At 39.1% G+C, this 17,932-nt stretch overlaps 1 protein-coding gene across 1 annotated transcript in view; it reads right to left on the bottom strand.

Moving 5' to 3' along the window:
* Nucleotides 1-46: 46 nt before the first annotated feature.
* The window catches only part of LOC114253363 (thrombospondin type-1 domain-containing protein 7A), a 118,700-nt gene continuing 100,814 nt past the window's right edge, over nt 47-17,932 (bottom strand). Inside the window, exons 13-29 of the mRNA XM_089734282.1 lie at nt 16,460-16,569; nt 14,533-14,718; nt 14,116-14,260; nt 13,389-13,487; nt 12,722-12,822; nt 11,189-11,369; nt 10,594-10,755; nt 9,470-9,620; nt 8,083-8,236; nt 7,704-7,792; nt 6,735-6,877; nt 6,173-6,296; nt 5,047-5,220; nt 3,892-4,043; nt 3,425-3,558; nt 2,462-2,552; nt 47-1,715 (exon numbers count right to left, since the gene is read on the bottom strand). Of these exons, the coding sequence (XP_089590408.1) occupies nt 1,673-1,715; nt 2,462-2,552; nt 3,425-3,558; nt 3,892-4,043; nt 5,047-5,220; nt 6,173-6,296; nt 6,735-6,877; nt 7,704-7,792; nt 8,083-8,236; nt 9,470-9,620; nt 10,594-10,755; nt 11,189-11,369; nt 12,722-12,822; nt 13,389-13,487; nt 14,116-14,260; nt 14,533-14,718; nt 16,460-16,569 (2,239 nt within the window). The 3' untranslated portion in view covers nt 47-1,672. The remainder of the gene's footprint in view (nt 1,716-2,461; nt 2,553-3,424; nt 3,559-3,891; nt 4,044-5,046; nt 5,221-6,172; nt 6,297-6,734; nt 6,878-7,703; nt 7,793-8,082; nt 8,237-9,469; nt 9,621-10,593; nt 10,756-11,188; nt 11,370-12,721; nt 12,823-13,388; nt 13,488-14,115; nt 14,261-14,532; nt 14,719-16,459; nt 16,570-17,932) is intronic.

The raw sequence follows: 17,932 nt of genomic DNA on the forward strand, positions 1-17,932 counted from the left end.
TGGTCAGTCAAACAGAGCGAGGGATGTGAAATAAAAGATCATTCTGTAAAAACACAATCAAATTTTATTAAATATCAAATATTGTATTGTCTAACACGATTCCTTAATTATTATGTTTCACATCGATATTTCATAATGGAATAATGATAGTTTATAATTTATATCATGCATGTTGCTTGGAACAATAAAATATTGATAGTTAAAATATCACAAGTGATAGCGTAGTATTTAGAATAGACGATAATAGATAGTATAACAAAAATAAAGTTGTCGAATATACATAGTAATGGTAATATGATATATTCGGTGATAATTTTAAATATTGTCATGAAGGAACGAGATGTAGTGATGCGATAGTATTAAGATAGAAACTAAATAATAGGTTGAGTATCAAGAAAATATACGAGTATGCGAAATATTTATCGACGAAGAGGATACACAAAGGAAGTCACATACACATATCAAAATACACAATTAATTGGGATTATATGCAAAACCTACAAAAACGTATTAAACATGATTATTATCTCAAAACCGTATTATGATCAGTTAATATACGTCCTTACATACTAAACATATTATATAGGTATTAAATGTTGTTATTTGTGCGACAAAGCTCTACTCGGATGATCGGTAATATATCAAGCACTCTTTCAAATATTACGCTTAAACTGAATTATTCAGATGGCTCGAGATGATATTGTGTTTATTGTGAAACGCTATTGTTAAATAATGACTCATTAAAACTTGCTGATATGTGGTATGATGTGTTATTTGTTATTTGGTCGAAGAGTGTCACACCTCGTCTGCTGAACGCCGCCTTCAGTCCTAGCATCATCTAATATTTCTGATACGTCATTCATATGAACATTGTAATGTCACTAAAATAAAAGAAAATGGCGCGTCACAACTTTGTGCAAAACGAAATCAAGTGCTGTTTGATTTTGACGACAAAATAAAACAGCGACCCGTCAACGTTTAAATCATCAAAGCAATGTATTACCGCACCTCATTACACGTACACATTTATCGGTGATGTTATTGTATAAATTTCAGAAAAAACCAGCGCTAAAACTTTATATATAAATACGGACGACCTTGGTTGTCGTATAACGTTTTTTCATCAATTATCAACGTAGCTTCATACTGAAACTCGTCCCTACAACATATTAAGTACACCGCCAACATGTCGTCAATACATTTCAGCTCATTATAGTTTGAACACGAGTATTGTCGTTCCCGAGTTCGGCGGGCGCTGCGATCTAACTTGTATAGCAGGTAAATCCGTAAAAACCGTCTAAGCATAATTTTAATATATGTATTAAAAACATGGAAGCACTTTCGCGGACAGACTCATTGCTGAATATGTTGGTATAAATACTAAGAGTATATCGATAGTCTGTACTGATATCATAATATACTAGATGATCTATCAATGGTCGCAACTCAACAAATATAGGAGTCACGTACTGAGCAAACGCAATGCTAATGTCAAACATTAACGTAAAAATTTAATGCAATTCAACGAATACGATCTAAAAGTCGTGTTTTAACAAATACGATAATAGCTTTAACAGGTGAGTAACATAGTGCAGTGCATAGACAGAGCGGTCTGAAGTCAGCGATGTCGCGAACTCAATCATTACGAATGAATTCGAATCAAATGATTGATTCACACTTTGGTAATGGTCTTCAGTTTTCGGCTCCTGATGCACCTAAAATAAAATAAAAAAAATGTCATTCAATTAATTTGTAACAAAATAGAGTTTACTTTTGAGGGAATTTATTTATTTATTTTATAGCATAGTATTGAGATATAAATTTCACGTTATTAAATAAAAAAAATACATTATTTTTAATGCGTTTTCCAAGTGCTGTAAAAAAGATGGCGCTCACTATTCAAGATGGCGATCGTGTTTCTATAGTTCTCTTTGGTGATAGTGACGCTAGCTAGTATTTTAATGTATGTCGAAAAAAATATTAAAATACAAAAATTAAAGTTTTTATTTTTTTATTGCCCGAGCAGGCGAGCATACGGCCCACCTGATGGTAAATAGTTACCGTAGCTCATGGACGTCAGCAATGCCAGGGGCAGAGCCAAGCCGCTGCCTACCGCAAATAGTACTAATAATAATTCCAGATCTGCAATAGTTTTAAAATTAAACTTGTATCTATCACTTTAGAGCTAGCTATATAATAATATTAGCTGTACTCGCCCGCTTCGCTGGGCATTTAAAATTAACATTATTACTTCTCACCCACACAAAGATTCTCATCATTAACGCCCCCTCAACTGGTGTAGGGAGTCCAACACTCACATAAATATTAGCCTATCCATTAAGTACATGTATTTTCTAGGCGTATGCCAAGTTTCAAGTCAATCGGATGCACGGTTCAGTAGTTATAACGGAACATCCGTAAAAACCACTGTAGATTTATACAGTACAGGTAAGAGCGGTACCTAATGAATCCACGGTACAGCATGAACGCGCCGTACAGACTGAGCACCAGGGTGGCCGTCCACACCACGGCCAGCACTGAACTGCTCCCCTCTGTAGAACATCATGGAGCATATTATTTCCCTCGGTTCGTCCGAGTCGTAGACACAAAGAAAACTTTTTTATTTGTCGATTAAATATTTGAATACTATTTTAATGATATAAGATTAGTAAATTATTCTCTTAATATTAAAATTCATCAGTCACGACTGATGAACTTACATCGAAACGTCGCTAATTATATAATGACAATAATAAACGTCCGATGAAACTATAGAAATAGTTTTTTTTGACAATTTTTTTTTATTGTCAACGTAGACAGTCGATCATACGGCCCACCTGATGGTGAGTGGTTACCGTCGCCCATGGACTTCAGCATAGCCAGGGGCAGAGCCAAGCCGCTGCCTACCGTTAAGCACTTAGTACTTAAGTAGTTAATTTTAATTATGTCTATGCCATGAGACTAAAGAGGATACAGGCCAGAAAAAAAAAACGGCAGAGAATACTTCATTGTCTAATCGTAAAAATGAAACACAATTCCTGAACTCGAGTTCCTATTCGTTGTTATCATATGCAAAGACTTTACAATTGAATATGCATTTTCGAAAAGGGCACATCTCTGAAAATGTAAAATGTTCAGGAAATGAGAAAAAAACTGATTATTTTCTAAAGCAGTGTAAAATTTAAAATATTAACTTTTGAGATATATTTTAGCGTTAATTAGCAATTGAACATTACTGGAATTATTATAAAATTGGTGTAGGTGTAAGCCTCAAAATTACATGTATATGAAAAAAACGTATTTGACAAAATATGCGGCATGTGCTCTTTTCGAAATTGCATAGTCAATTATAATCCACGAACTAAGTTATAATCTGTGCAAATAGTTTTAGACGACATCTCAGGATGCACGTTCCGCTTCTTACCGAGGTATCCGTCATGGTAGACGTCGCGGTCGACCCAGGGCTGCCGCGGCTTCTCCTCGCGCGGCTCGGTGGCCGGCGCGTCGGGGAGCTCGTCCGAGTCGCTAGTGCAGTTCGCCCATTCGATTGTGACGTATCTAGGGGATAATACGTTCGGTGAATTGAGAAATTGAATTTCATACATTCCCTCCGATTCCAATACGTGTAGCTAATTAGGTCAGTGTGCTTAGTGTAAGTTTTTTAACTTCTCGATCGCGTAAAAGTTAACTCAAATTTGTATGGAGTTGGAACATTTCTCTTCGTATGCCGTTAGAGACGCTGTTCCAACTCCATACATGGTTTTTTAAACAACTCCATACAAATTTGAGTTAACTTTTACGCGATCGAGAAGTTAAAAAACTTGCACTAATCTATAATTTATGGCGAGCGGAACTATGCTACGTCTAGTCTACATAGATGTAATTGTTCACCTGGAAGGCGTGTTGCAAGTCCTGGTGGGTCTGAGCAGCAGCTGCCGGGTGCGGGAGCGCGCGCCGGCGCGGCACGGGCCCCACGACCCCCACGGCCCCGGCTGGCCCGCCGCCTGTCTGCACCCGCACTCTACCTCACACGACCCCTCCTCCTGTCACCCGGAAAAACAAAAACTAATCACTACAATTGTCTAAAGTCAGTCCTACTTCAACTATTGCAATTTATTTTATTTTTATTTATTTCATTTACTTCAGATTTTAGTATTAAAATTACATAAAAACAATACATACATTTTCGGAATAAAATAAAAATAAAATAATTATAAAACGAAAAATAAAAATGAATCTCAAAACCTTAATCTATCATAACCTGTCATAACGTTAACCTTAACCTAAAGGCTGGTTTGGATCCTGAGTGCTCAACATACACACTTGTCCAGTGTTGTACTATTGGCATAGATTTCAGGTCCCAAGGTGGGTGGCGACATTCATGTTTTTGATGTTTATGGACTCTAGTAACTACTTAACATTTCAAGTCTGCAGCTTCGAGTATCAAAGACGGCAATATGGTTTGTATGGACTCCGGCACCAGATCAACATGAGCACTTGAAACTTTAACACTTTGACTGCATTATGCGAGTTAAAAAGCCCCATGCGCGACTGTCTGGTAAGGCAATCAAAACCGTATTCTTTCGCTCGATGAAGAAAGCGACTATGTACATATTTCCATGAGTATGAGTATATTTAAATACGTTTCTCTGTGAATCCTAACAGGTCTCATACGCACTGTAAAGAGGTCCAATCTTTCCTAGAAAAGACCTCATACACACTGGCTGCAAGTCTCTCAAAAACGGTCCCGTAGTCAACGTGTTATTATTATAATTTTTTTATTGCTTAAATGGGTGGACGAGCTCACAGCCCACCTGGTGTTAAGTGGTTGCTGGAGCTCATAGACATCTATAACGTAAGTGCGCCACCCACCTTGAGATATAAGTTCTAAGGTAATCTAATCAGTATAGTTACAACGGCTGCCCCACCCTTCAAACCGAAACGCATTACTGCTTTACGGTAGTGTTAACGTACAAAAGTACAAATTAAAAGATAGCAATATTTTGGTATCAGTATTTGGCAAAGAATTTAAATCATATAAGGTACCTGATACTGCGTCAATGGCGCAACGATTCTCCCAGGCAGGACGGGCGCGCACCGCCAGGGCTCCAGGTACGCGTCGGTGGGGGGCTCGTCCCCGACGTTGGTCAGCTCACAACGCGCCTGCGATGCCTTTACTCCAAAACCGCAAGCCCCGATTGCCTCTTCGCCCGCCGAAGTCTATCAGAATTATCATTATACTAGCTGTACCCGTCTGCTTCGCTGGGCATATGAAATTAACATTATTATTTCTCACCCCCACAAAGATTCTCATCATTAACGCCCCCGCAACTGGTGTAGGGAGTCCAACACTCATATAAATATATTAGCCTATCCATGTATTTTCTACATGGATACTGAGTTTCAAGTCATCCGGATGCACGGTTCAGTAGTTATAACGGAACATCCGTAAAAACCACTGTAGATTTATATATTGGTATATAGATTTAGCTATTTGCGATTAAAACGGGCTAAGTGATCACATCGGTAAGTTAATAAATTTTTTTCATCATCATCATCATCATCTCAGCCTGTCCACGGTCCACTACTACTGAACATAGCCGTCTCCAACTGATCAACGTCTGGTGAAGATCCACCGAGAAACTCAGCGAGTTGGTTAGTTTTACATTGAACTGTTTGACGAGTTCGACGAGTACGTATTCAAGTGTCCACGTCTGATCCCAATGAAGTTGAATGGCAGTATATTCTTTTTCAGGTTTGAAACTATATCAATACCGAATTTCGTCAAAATAAGCTATTTTCGAATTTATAATAGAATCAGACAACTAATTCACAGAATACGTCTTCGTCAGCAGGTTAGTTTTTATGACCGAGTTTCAGCTTTAAAATTTAAAACTCTGCAAAGGGTTTGACGTGCGACCTAACCTAAGCATAAGTCCACTGAGTTTCTCGCCGGATCTTGTCAGCGGGTCGCGATTTCGATCCGGTAGTAGATTCATTCGCAAAGCAGCTGCCCCTGAGTTGTTAGGTCTCCTTTGGAGGTGCTCGGGCAGCTGTTAGCAATTCCCACCCCTCCTGGCTGAGCCTCTGCTCGTCCACCTGTCCTGGTGAAATTGGAGAGGCCTCCGGGCCACCAATGATCCCTCATTCATAATAACATGTGATGTCTTACTTGAATGTGACATCCAAGAGAAGGTCGTGCCACTAGTCTGAGACAAGGTTCTCTGGGGCAGGGCGCTCGTTGTTCCGTGGGGGGGCACGAGCGTCCTGGCCATACCGCCGCCGTTAGTCGTTGTCTGTGACACCAAAAAATAATATGGATTCACTGAAATTCATTTAAGCTGATTGAGTTAGGCGTTCGTCCTTAAGCCTTCTTTTGCATAACAAGGTTCTGTATCATTCTTCACGGTTCAACGCGTGAAGAAATAGACGAGCTCGTGTTTCATTCACATAGCGTCCGTTTTTTCTCGAAACTTCGTTCAAATACCGATTATTTTGCATTTAACTAACTTCTAGTGAATTCAAAAGTATTCTAATTTATTAGGGCTGACCACTGGATTGTTCACTAGTGTACGTACCATTGGTAGTATTTGAGGCACATGACTTTTTTTTTTGTACAACAATTTTTCTGCCTATAATTTCCCAATTAACGCGAAACGGCCGTCAGTCAGACTAGTCAATATTTGGGTTAAGATAGAGAGTTGGGTACAGCTTGTGCTGAACGCTTTGTTTACCTGGTCCGGCGCATGTGCCTTGCGGAGGAAGCGTCTCCGCAGGAGCAAGCAGAGCTGTCCCAGCCGCTCCACTCTCCGACCTCACAGTCGACGCCGCACGGCACGTAGCACCACGATTCTTTGGCTTCTATCGCCGTTTGGTTCTGAAGAAGAGAATCAGTAAAATGAAATAACGAGATAACTTGTCTCCAGGTCACAAACCGTCATCTCGCCCCAAACTAGAATTTCCTATCGAACAGAAGACTGATAGATATACAAACATAGATGTTACACATCCAGAAAGCGAACAAACAGATATGTTCGTTACATTATGTGGGAATCGAACCCACTTAGGTGCTCCTAATTACTGCGCAACGCGTTAAGTCAAACCTGGCATTTTATGTGACGTTAAATCTTTGGACTGTCAAAGGAGGGTTAATCACATCACAATGGTGGGCTTCAAGGTGCTTGTACTTATGCTTACAGAAAAATCAGAGCACACTAACTCAACATGTGCGTTGTTTTATTTTAGAAGCAGCTCTTTCGTAGGAGGAGGTCTAAGTCGTGGTACAATGAAAGTTGTTCATTAGTTATCAAACTTTGTTTTAGTTACTTTTTATATCGATGGACCACAGTCATACAACATAATGATAAGTAAGGGAAATAGATAAATGATGGCGATGATGTGAGGAAATTTGTGATTACCCGACAATTTACAATTACCCGGTAGTCTAACTGACCACAATCTGGACTGTGCTCAAAAATAATATTTAATTAACACATAAAATCTTATAAATTAATGTTTTTTGAAGTTGTTGAACGATTTTTTTGAAGTTTTTTGTTTTGTAACCACCATGTGAGATAAATTAAAATGGATTGAGTATTCTATCATCCGTGATTGTTAATTTGCATATGGCAACGAAGTTGTTAGTGAAAGAGCTGAGTTGTTGAATTACCTGGCATATTATTATGAACATTATAAATACTCACAGGACAGAAAGAGTCGTTAACGAATTTCCCATCGCCGCGCAGACATCGAACGGCGCGTTTTTTCGTCCCTTCGCCACAAGGCGAACCACCTTTATTGAAATTAATTTTTAGGCTGAGAAACAATACCTGTAGAACTTGAACGCTTTTAAAAAATTGTCGGTTTTTATTTTCAAGGACATTATATTTGCTTACTTATGGAATCATTCGTGAATATGTATTACGTATGTATTTACAGATTACAGAACAGCTCGTTGTCATTTGATAAGTGTTTGAAAATAAATAAATAAAGGTGATTGGTATTGTCAAAAATTGTCTCCTCCCAGCTGTCTTCTTGTTGTGAAGGTTTTACTAATTTTCAATCTAGTATCGAATTGATTACCGAGAGGCTGACAGTCGTCCCAGGGCGCGAGGTGCCACGAGTGTGCGTGGGGCGCGCACCGCTCGGCCGCCACGAGGTGCGGGCACGCACCCCCGCCCGCCCGCGCCCCCCGCAGCACCACGCGCGTACGGTCGCGGCGCCCCCCCCACTTTGTCTGCACGAATACAACAAACGATACAACAAACCGAAGTGCCGCAGTTCCTGTGTGCTTAGTGCGAGTTTTTTAACGTTCTCGATAGCGTAAAAGTTAAGTCAAAATTTGTATGGAGTTGGAACGTTTGCCGCTAGGGGTGCTGTTCCAGTTGGAACGTTTGCCGTTAGGGGTGCTGTTCCAATTGCATACAAATTTGAGTTCACTTTTACGCTATCGAGAACGTTAAAAAACTCGCACCAAGCACACTGAATACTATTCACAAAATTTTTACTGTTGTCAACGAGTAAAAGAGATAGAGGGACCGATAGGTTGTGACGCCAGTTGAAGCACGACACAGTTGCATGTCATATTGTGAGTTCAATTTAGTTTGAGGAAAGCTCAGAGAAGTACGCCATTAACTATCTCATACTTGTTTTGTATTATAGATCTGTTGTAGCGACTGCAATTTCGCAAATATTTATTTGGCTCACTTGTAAAAAACTAACGTGACTCAGAGATTTACAAATTAGTTTGATTAAAATAGAACGGTAAAATTTTATTTGATATACTACTCGTTTATTGAAGCTACGAACTGGAAGTATAATCGCGTAGACGTAGAGTCCCGATTGTCCCAATCGACTGCCTTTGCGACATTGTAGTCTTAAGAATCAAGGTTTTAATTTTTCTCGAAATTTAGTTATGACAGATATGGTTTTTTAAAGTAAGTTCAGATTGCATAAAATAGGCATGGAGGACCTAATCAGTAAAAAAGTCTCCAAAACAACTTCTTTAAAGATTACAACTGTGTCAACTTTGCAGGATTCGGTATTACCCTTTTTACCCCATTATGCTTTTCTGATTATTTTAGTTAAAGTGAAACTTTTATTACATCGTCTCGAACTTTTTCGTCTGTGTGTTGCATGTCGCGTGACGGTCGGCCGCGGAGTAGGGATAAAGTGAAAGGCGCTCGTCAGAGCAGCCAAGGCCAATATGGCGGCGCCTATAATTCGCAGCAGCTGACCGTGTAGTGTATAGACTATTACTCATTTGTGCCAGTGCTCCACGCTATTTTGTTTGTTTTTGTCAGTGTTTAATGTAAATGTTGTTTGTCAGAGCTAAATGTCTATAATATGAAAAAAGTTTCACTTTTACCGTGGTTTCATAAAACCACACAATCCTTTTTCCTCATAGTTTTAGACTTCTCCCGTCACAGTCCTTTGAACTATTATTGAAGTTTTAATAAAGGACAGGCACCTGCTCGCAAGGACTCCAATCTGACCAGGCGCTGACGACGCAGTCCCCGGGACACGGGGCCCGGCAGGTGGCCTCGCGCGCCGGCGCTGGTCCCGCGCCGGACGCCTCACAAGTCGCGTCTTCCAGCCACTTGCCGTCCGCGTCGACGCAGCTGGTGTCAAATATTTAGATTAGATCGGTAATCTATGTATATATTAATACGTGAAGCAAAAACTGTGTACCCCTTTTTACGAAAATTGCGCGGACGGAGCAGTAGGAAATTTCCCACACTTATAGAGAATATAGAGAAGGAGTGCACAATGCTAATATTTTTTAAAAATAATGCATGAAAGATACATTAAATCAATAAAGAAAACATTACACACACTACCATGTATTTGACACACACACGCATGCATACTATTTGTTTTTTTTATACTTTTCTTATTGCATAAAGTCTGAGTTCAAATTGAGAATAGATTAAATATTGGTTGTCTTTGTTAATATTTGTCTAAAGTGTAGTCTTGGCGAAATCAGTGATTATAGAAGTATAATAAATAGTCTTTGACAATAGAACCATAATAATGTTCAAGCTTATAATTTCAATTAATTATAGTAGAATTTCGACTACTGCGGGACCACTAGTATCTAGAATAATTCTCGCAAGAATTGGGTTAAGTTATGGTCATGTAAGTGCATACTGCTCTTTTAGTAAAATCTAAAACGAACGATTCTGCATAGTGTCGCAAAAAAATATTTTTTTGGATTAACATGCCCGATATTAACATTCCTATGTATCATTTCACCACAAAGCACGAACTCCTATTATGCTTAAGATTTAATGATAAACAATACTATATCGATGGTAAAGAATTCTTTGTTTTGGTTTTTTAACTAGGGAACGTAATGAATATGATTCTACGAGCATAATTCGTAAAAAAATTAGGTCTTTTTATGTAACAGAAATCCATGGGTGTCCAGTAGTACAGCCTTGATCTTAAATCTGGGTGTTCGCTCGCATGTCTTATAACTATTATAATTTGAATAAATTAAAATTAAATAACGTGGTAAAGGTTGTTCTAGAACAAAGATAAATATCGATTCTTGTCCTAAAAAGCCTTTATCTGATTGGTTAAGATACTAACGAAACGGTCCGGTTGATGACGGCATGTCCGCACAGCGCGTCGGGCGGCGTGCAGGGGGCCCACTCGCCCACGGCCCAGCGGGGGGACCCCACCGAGCAGGACGAGCGCTGCAGGGTCGCGCCGCACTCACGGCCCCCCGCCGAACCCTCCTCCATCACTTCCCTAGAGAAGGTTGGGATAGTGAGACCGGTTTTTAGGGAACTTTACGGCCTTTTAATACCATTTACTGCATTTTACTGCCTTTTAATATTTTTATTCGAGACGAGCCTGTTAGTTAGTGAATGAAGCCCATAGACATACCAACAGCCATTTAGAATCTTGAGACGTGAGGTCTAAGACCAAATTTAAATTAATCAGTGTCTCTCATTTCTTTCAAATCAGAAAAAAAACAAAATTTGGGAATTTTGGCGTAGTTGTTTTAATTTATTTATTATATATTAGACCTTATCTGGTCTAATATTTTCTTTTTCTAGTTCCTCTATTCTAAGTGCACTGAAGTTACTGATTTAGTTTCATAGCATCTGGTTGAGCAGAATAAATTTTCTTTCAATAATTTTCAATTTTACAGAACCGATACTAATATCATAAAACTGACCTTGTTCTGAATCTAAAGGCGGCCCGCGAGCCGGGCTCTGCATTGCACGGTCCCCACTCGCCCCACTCCCCGGTGGTACAGTCGCGCGCACAGCGCACCGTGCACGCCCCACGGAGCAGACTCAGGAACTCATTGTCGTACGAGTATCCGTCGGTCGTCGCTTCACGAACCCTGCTGGGCCCTAAAACGGAATTGAATTAATGACAACTGTATTCTTCGTGTTTACTGGTGGCAGGACCTCTTGCGAGTCCGCACGGGTAGTGAGAAAATTATGCGACAGGGTATCGCATGGATTTTAAGAGTGCAGAGACAACATTTCCTCTTGATCGAGTGGTGAGTTAATGACTGTAGTACAATATTGTAATTGGACTGTTGACGATAGTCTCCTCAACAGTCCAATTACGAATCCTCAAATTCTTCGGGCACATCACTCGTAATGAGGACTCCATTGAGCGGTTGGTGGTGCAAGGGAAAGTCGAGGGCAAAAGATCTCGCGGACGATCTCCAACACGATGGACCGACCTCATAAAATCTGTTACTCACTCCAACATAAATGTTTGCTCTCACTCTGCGAAACATCGTGCCACATGGCGTCGCATCGCGAGAGCATCGGTATCGCAGGATCCGACTGATGCATGAGTGTACGAATGTACGATGAGTGTACGAATAGGAAAACAATATTGTGCCGAGATATAATGGCCGGCAGGAATGGTATCTTTGTTTAAAGATATTTGATATTAAGGTTTATGCTACACATCATATGTAAAAATTTTAGGTAGGAGCTATAGGCTTTTTTCCTGGTGGTAGGATATCTTGTGAGTTTGCACGGGTAGGTGAAGCAGTAATGCGTTTCGGTTTGAAGGGTGGGGCAGCCGTTGTAACTATATTTGAGACCTTAGAACTTATATCTCAAGGTGGGTGGCGCATTTACGTTGTAGATGTTTATGGCCTCCAGTAACCATTTAGCACCAGGTGAGCTGTGAGCTCGTCCACTCATCTAAGGTAAAAAAACATAACTGGAGCATTAACAGAATGAATATTCCTTTCTGTTGCCAATTATGCTCGTCAGACCAGTCCCCTGTCCTTCCGAAGGCCGAATGAAGATGACATACTCCTGTCCCCCTTGAGATATAAAGCTGAACTCCCAATTGTTTTGGCATAACGGCTACCCTACTCTTGATACTGAAGCTCATAATTACTTACCTGTAGAGATAGGCAAGCTATGTACATAAGCTGTGTGAACTGTGCATTTTTGCACATGTATTCAATGACGCAGGAAATGTAGGAGTAAAAATTGCAAAGAACGTTAAATGAATGCTATCCTTATATTATTTTCGTATTTTTAATATAATATAATATAGTTATTATCAAACATCAACATCAACACACACATCATGCAACAAGCTATAGAGATAAATATTTAAAAATTCGAATCCCGATTTTTGTATTTATCAAATACCACGATACTCATACTAATTAGCTAGCTATTAATTAACACATTGTGGATATTGTTTAAACAAGAAGGTAAGGTACCTGTGAGCGGATGAAATTTCTTGCATACGTCCATGGGCACATCTCGTCCAGCTACCATACAACGAGCCGCGCGCAGAGCCCTACCCTCTCCACATTCCAATCTAAAACAAATGCCCAATTTATTGAGAGGAATCTGTTAGTTTATGTGCGAATATTATAAGCGTAACTCAACTAGCTATAATATCTATAAAAATACCAAAGTATCCTAAATATATTTGGGACATCCAAATTTTAAATTAAATCGGCATTAAAAATATTATGTTATTCTACGTTCCTTCCATAAACAAATATAATATATACTTACACTCTCTTAAAACGCTACAGAAAGACTCTTCTATATATTTTGTTAAAACGCTACAGAAATACTTAAGAGCTAATGTCCCGAATCATGATTGACTAAGTTTCGGAACATTTGAAATGCTCTTCAAGATATTTTTAGGAAGACAATTATAAGTATATATAAGACAAATAAATCTACAAAGTTTGAATGAAATCTGGCCGTTTAAAGTAGGTCAAAATCCCGTATGAAGGAGTCAGTTACAAACATACATACAAGTGAAGCTAATATAAAGCGTGTAAACAAAGAGAGGATTACTAGAATATTTTGAAGCCCTAAACTTGAATTACCGATTTACATGAGTGAGTACGAGAAATGTAATTCACTTACCCTGGAGGAAGGATGCAGTCGGAGTCAGCCGGCAACAACTCTAAGGAAACATTCTTGCAGACGCAACTCATTATGTCTGGATCTGAGGCGTCCAAGTATCTACGGATATTTTGTATTTAAACTAGAGTTTATGAATCATAAGTTAGTATTGTAAATACAGCAGAGGATCACTTCAATATTAGGTTGTTTTTTTTTATTGCTTATATGGGTGGACGAGCTCACAGCTTACCTGGGGTTACTGGAGCCCATAGACATCTAAAACGTAAATGCGCCACCCACCTTGAGATATAAGTTCTAAGGTCTCAGTATAGTTACAACGGCTGCCCTACCCTTCAAACTGAAACGCATTACTGCTTCACGGCAGAAATAGGCAGGGCGGTGGTACCTACCCGCGCGGACTCACAAGAGGTCCTATCGCCAGTAATTACGCAAATTATAATTTTGCGGGTTTGATTTTTATTACTCGATGTTATTCCTTTACCGTGGAAGTCAATCGTGAACATTTGTTGAGTACCTACGTATTCATTAGAAAAATTGGTACCCGCCTACGGGATTCGAGCACCGGTGCATCGCTCAACACGAATGCACCGGACGTCTTATCCTTTAGGCCACGACGACTTCAATGTCGTTAATCATGTGCCGAATCTTCGAAGGTTTCCCTTTCATATTTATTAAATTCCATTACACAAGGGCACAATATCTTTAACGCAGCTTATGATTTGCTTACCTTAACGGATCAGAGCAGATGACATCGCAAGTGGGAGGCGAGGAGTGTTCACAAGGCACCTGACAGTCGGCCACGCTGCGAGGTATTAACTGTCCAGCACAGGCACCGGCTTCTACTCTATGTGAATCTGAACCGCACCAGATACCTGCGAAGATGAGTTAGGTCCACTATGAACAGAACAGAAAGTTTATTGATCGGTCAAGCCATTGTGCCTTTTGTGAAAATAAAAAGGCAGGAAATTTCGCGTTGTTCTGAAAATATAATTGCATTTAATTAATTACATTGTGCATATGTGATATACTATGTGTACATATATATACTATGATATACTGTGATATACTATGATATACTGTGATATACTATGATATATTATAATATACTATGATATACATATGTGTGCATAAGTGATATACTTACTTCTGATCCTTAGCCCAACGCCGCACCTCTCGCCGGGAGACAGTTTGCAAGTACTCCACTCTCCGGCGATCCATACAGCGTCTTTGGACCTGCAGGTTTTGGCCACAGGACAGTCTCTGGTCTCCTGTCGAGGGCCACAGCTGGGCCCGCCGTGTACAACCCGCATGCGGACTTGCTTACCAGGATCTTCGAAGGAGGAATAAAAAACAAATAAAAATTTAATCAGTCGTTTCGCCACACTATAGGGAAGAAAATAAGACTTGTAAAACAAAGCGTCGTAAACATTTTATGTCACCACGAAATATTATCGGCGAGTGGTATAATAGCCCGACAAGTCTTTTTGGGTCTTCTAAAATTGCATTAATCAGTGAATTGATTTGGTTTCACCCTGATTTCTATGAATGCAATACAAATACCACAAAGTTCCAATAAACTCAAAGCGGATCTTTAAATTCTATCTAGCAATATGCGGAATGTACGCGTAGCCGTTTTTCTCGAAAATTTGAACACAGCTCCAAAAAAGGAAACATTAGTGTCCTTTCTGAAAACATTTTGTAGTTTAAAAATAAATTAATACGGACTTAAATATTTGTACTAACAAAATTAATCTATATAGATATATATAAAAATGAATTGCTGTTCGTTAGTCTCGCTCTAACTCGAGAACGACTGGACCGATTTAGCTAATTTTGGTCTTGAATTATTTGTGGAAGTCTAGAGAAGGTTTAAAAGGTAGATAAATATGAGAATGCTCGGAATTAAATAAAAATAACAATTTTGTTTTTCCTTTGATGTGTCCCTTGTCGGACGGATTCCTTTTGTTTGTTTTAAGTTTATTTTATACAAAAGCTTAGGTCTTTTATTTATCGACTGAGGCAGTACGAAGTCTGCCGGGTCAGCTAGTAACCAATAAAATTGATTTGTAAATAAACTACTATAATACTATTATTAATGGAATGTATTTATTCAAGTCTTTTATTGAGTCTAGTTGCAGTTAAACTAAAACGATATACCTGCCGCGGAACACAGACTACTTAACGTTTAATGCGATCTAACTTTGTGTCTGTGTTACGAACAACATCTTCAATAGATCTTCATTTATCACATCAAATATATCCGGCAATTCTAAATTGATAATAAATAATGTGATGCTTTATTACTTGACTTTGGTTCTGAAAATATATAGTTTTCTTCTAGGTTATATGTTTTTAAGTATAGAAGATATAGTATTTTTAAATTCAATCATAGCTCCGTACGCACAGTGTTTCGCCAAAGTCATAGTAAAATGTTTAGAGCCAAACTAACAAACAAATGAACAAATAAAAAAATCGAGATCGTTCTATGTAAATATCACATCCGTGTTGCATATAACAGAAATGTAAATAATATGATAATAGCAGTGATAAAGATTCAAGATTGTAATCATTTCTAAGGTATTGTAGAGGAAGGTATTAATTAAGGTATTAAGAATTTTTATTTTTTTTCAAATATAGAGGGGGTGTAGTGTAGGGGAATGATACCCCGCCCCGCTTAGCTTACTACTATGCATTTATAGTAATGAGCAACATACGTCTATCAGTCAGTGGTCAACGTGCAGCGATCCACCGCGGTCGCTGACGCGAATAAACATGTAATTATACTCAGTGTTTTATTGGCCACTCAGATGAGGTTTTCGGAGGAGAGCGCACAATAAACCCTCAACATCACGAAACCTTAGAGTATCTTAAAATATGTTACGAAGAAACTTAGATTTACAGAACTTAGATTACAGTTTTAAAGTCGTACAATATGTCATTTGTGCATATAGATATGTGCTGAGGTCCAGACGAGATGGACACAGCTCACGAGACAACCCACGGTCAAGTTTCAGGGACACGACCTTCAGCAATGAAGAAAGCGACGAAAAAGAAGAAGAAGAGATACTTACCACATGTGTTGGGACAGGGAGACCAGGGCATCCAAGCTTCGACCCTACATCCTCTCCTACAGCGTACGGTACAGGCACGCCGAGATGCTGGACGACGTAGAGGGGCACATCTGGAAGTCATGGTCCTTTTAAACATAATACGGTAGCCTATTCCTGGCAAATTTTTGAAGAGATCAAAAATTTTAAGCTGTATGCGGCGGCTTGGATTTGCCTCTGGCATTGCTGAAGTTCATGGGCGACGGTAACCATTCACCATCAGGTGGGCCGTATGCTCGTCTGCCTACAAGGGCAATAAAAAAAAATTGAGCGCGGAGGTTTTGAGAGAGTATTTTTGTCGCAAAAATAATGTATTAGTTTCTCTTTCCCTCTATGGCTCTCACAGAGATCTTTTGTCACTAATTGTATAAGTTATTTATTGAAAATTATGCTATGTCATAAAAGACTTACCAAACAACTCGGATGAGCTGTATGAAAGAGGATATGCGAGAAAAGGGTATGTGTGCAGAGATGACGTGTGATAAGCATGAATGGAAAAAGAGAACATGCTGTTCCGACTCTAAATAGTAGGATAACGGTAAGAAGAAGAAGATTAATGCAATTCCATAGCACTTAATATAGCAGCACTAAGCAGTGGCTTCCTAGTATTGCAGATGACGATGAGCCACAGTGAGACAGACCTTCAGATGGGGCGTATGCTAGTCTACCCAAAATGGCAGTCAAATCTATTTAAACATCACCATTCATTATAAGTGAATATGAATCATTATAAGTGATCCCATTTATGTTAATTCTCTGAATTTTAAAGTATATATAGTTCGACAAAAATTATAATATAATATTATGTGTTCCGTTTGACGTCCGAAGTCCATTATGAGAGTACATCGTATGATTTTCACTGCAGGTCGCTAAATTTGACTACTTCCGTTTCCTAAGTCCCATCTACAGCGCCCTCTATAACGTCTGGAACCGAACCAACAAGCAAAGACAAGCCGCCATATTTGTCATTGTTGCGTCGTTTTTTCCCACGTGCAGTCGTTAATATTTTAAGAAGTTAGTAATTTAAAATGTTATAAGCAACTTTCGAGATTTGAAGTAGAAAGTTTGTTTCAAACAAGTGTTATGATTATCTTCCGTTTCGTGAAAACCTCCAAGGCTCTACAATGAGTGACGAGGTTATCGCGCCTTTCAAAGTAAAATTTAAGTGAGGATAGTTCTTCGATTTCTTCGGATATTTCTTCGGGTTCGTCGGAAAATAAAGACTAGGGACCAGCAAGAAAACTTCGAAAAAGTGACTGGTCGCGAGATCTGAATAAAAGGTTTGACTTACTGTCGCAATAATGGGTGAGTCATGTGAATATTATTTTAACTTCAAATCATGCTATTGCTGGTCGTGCACCAGTGGTCCCGTCTTTACACTTACAAATACCAACATCTTATAATAATAATGTCTGATCTGGTTTCAACTTCCAATCG

Source organism: Bombyx mandarina, chromosome 17 (genome assembly GCF_030267445.1).
Source record: "Bombyx mandarina strain Sakado chromosome 17, ASM3026744v2".
Classification (NCBI taxonomy): Eukaryota; Metazoa; Arthropoda; class Insecta; order Lepidoptera; family Bombycidae; genus Bombyx; species Bombyx mandarina.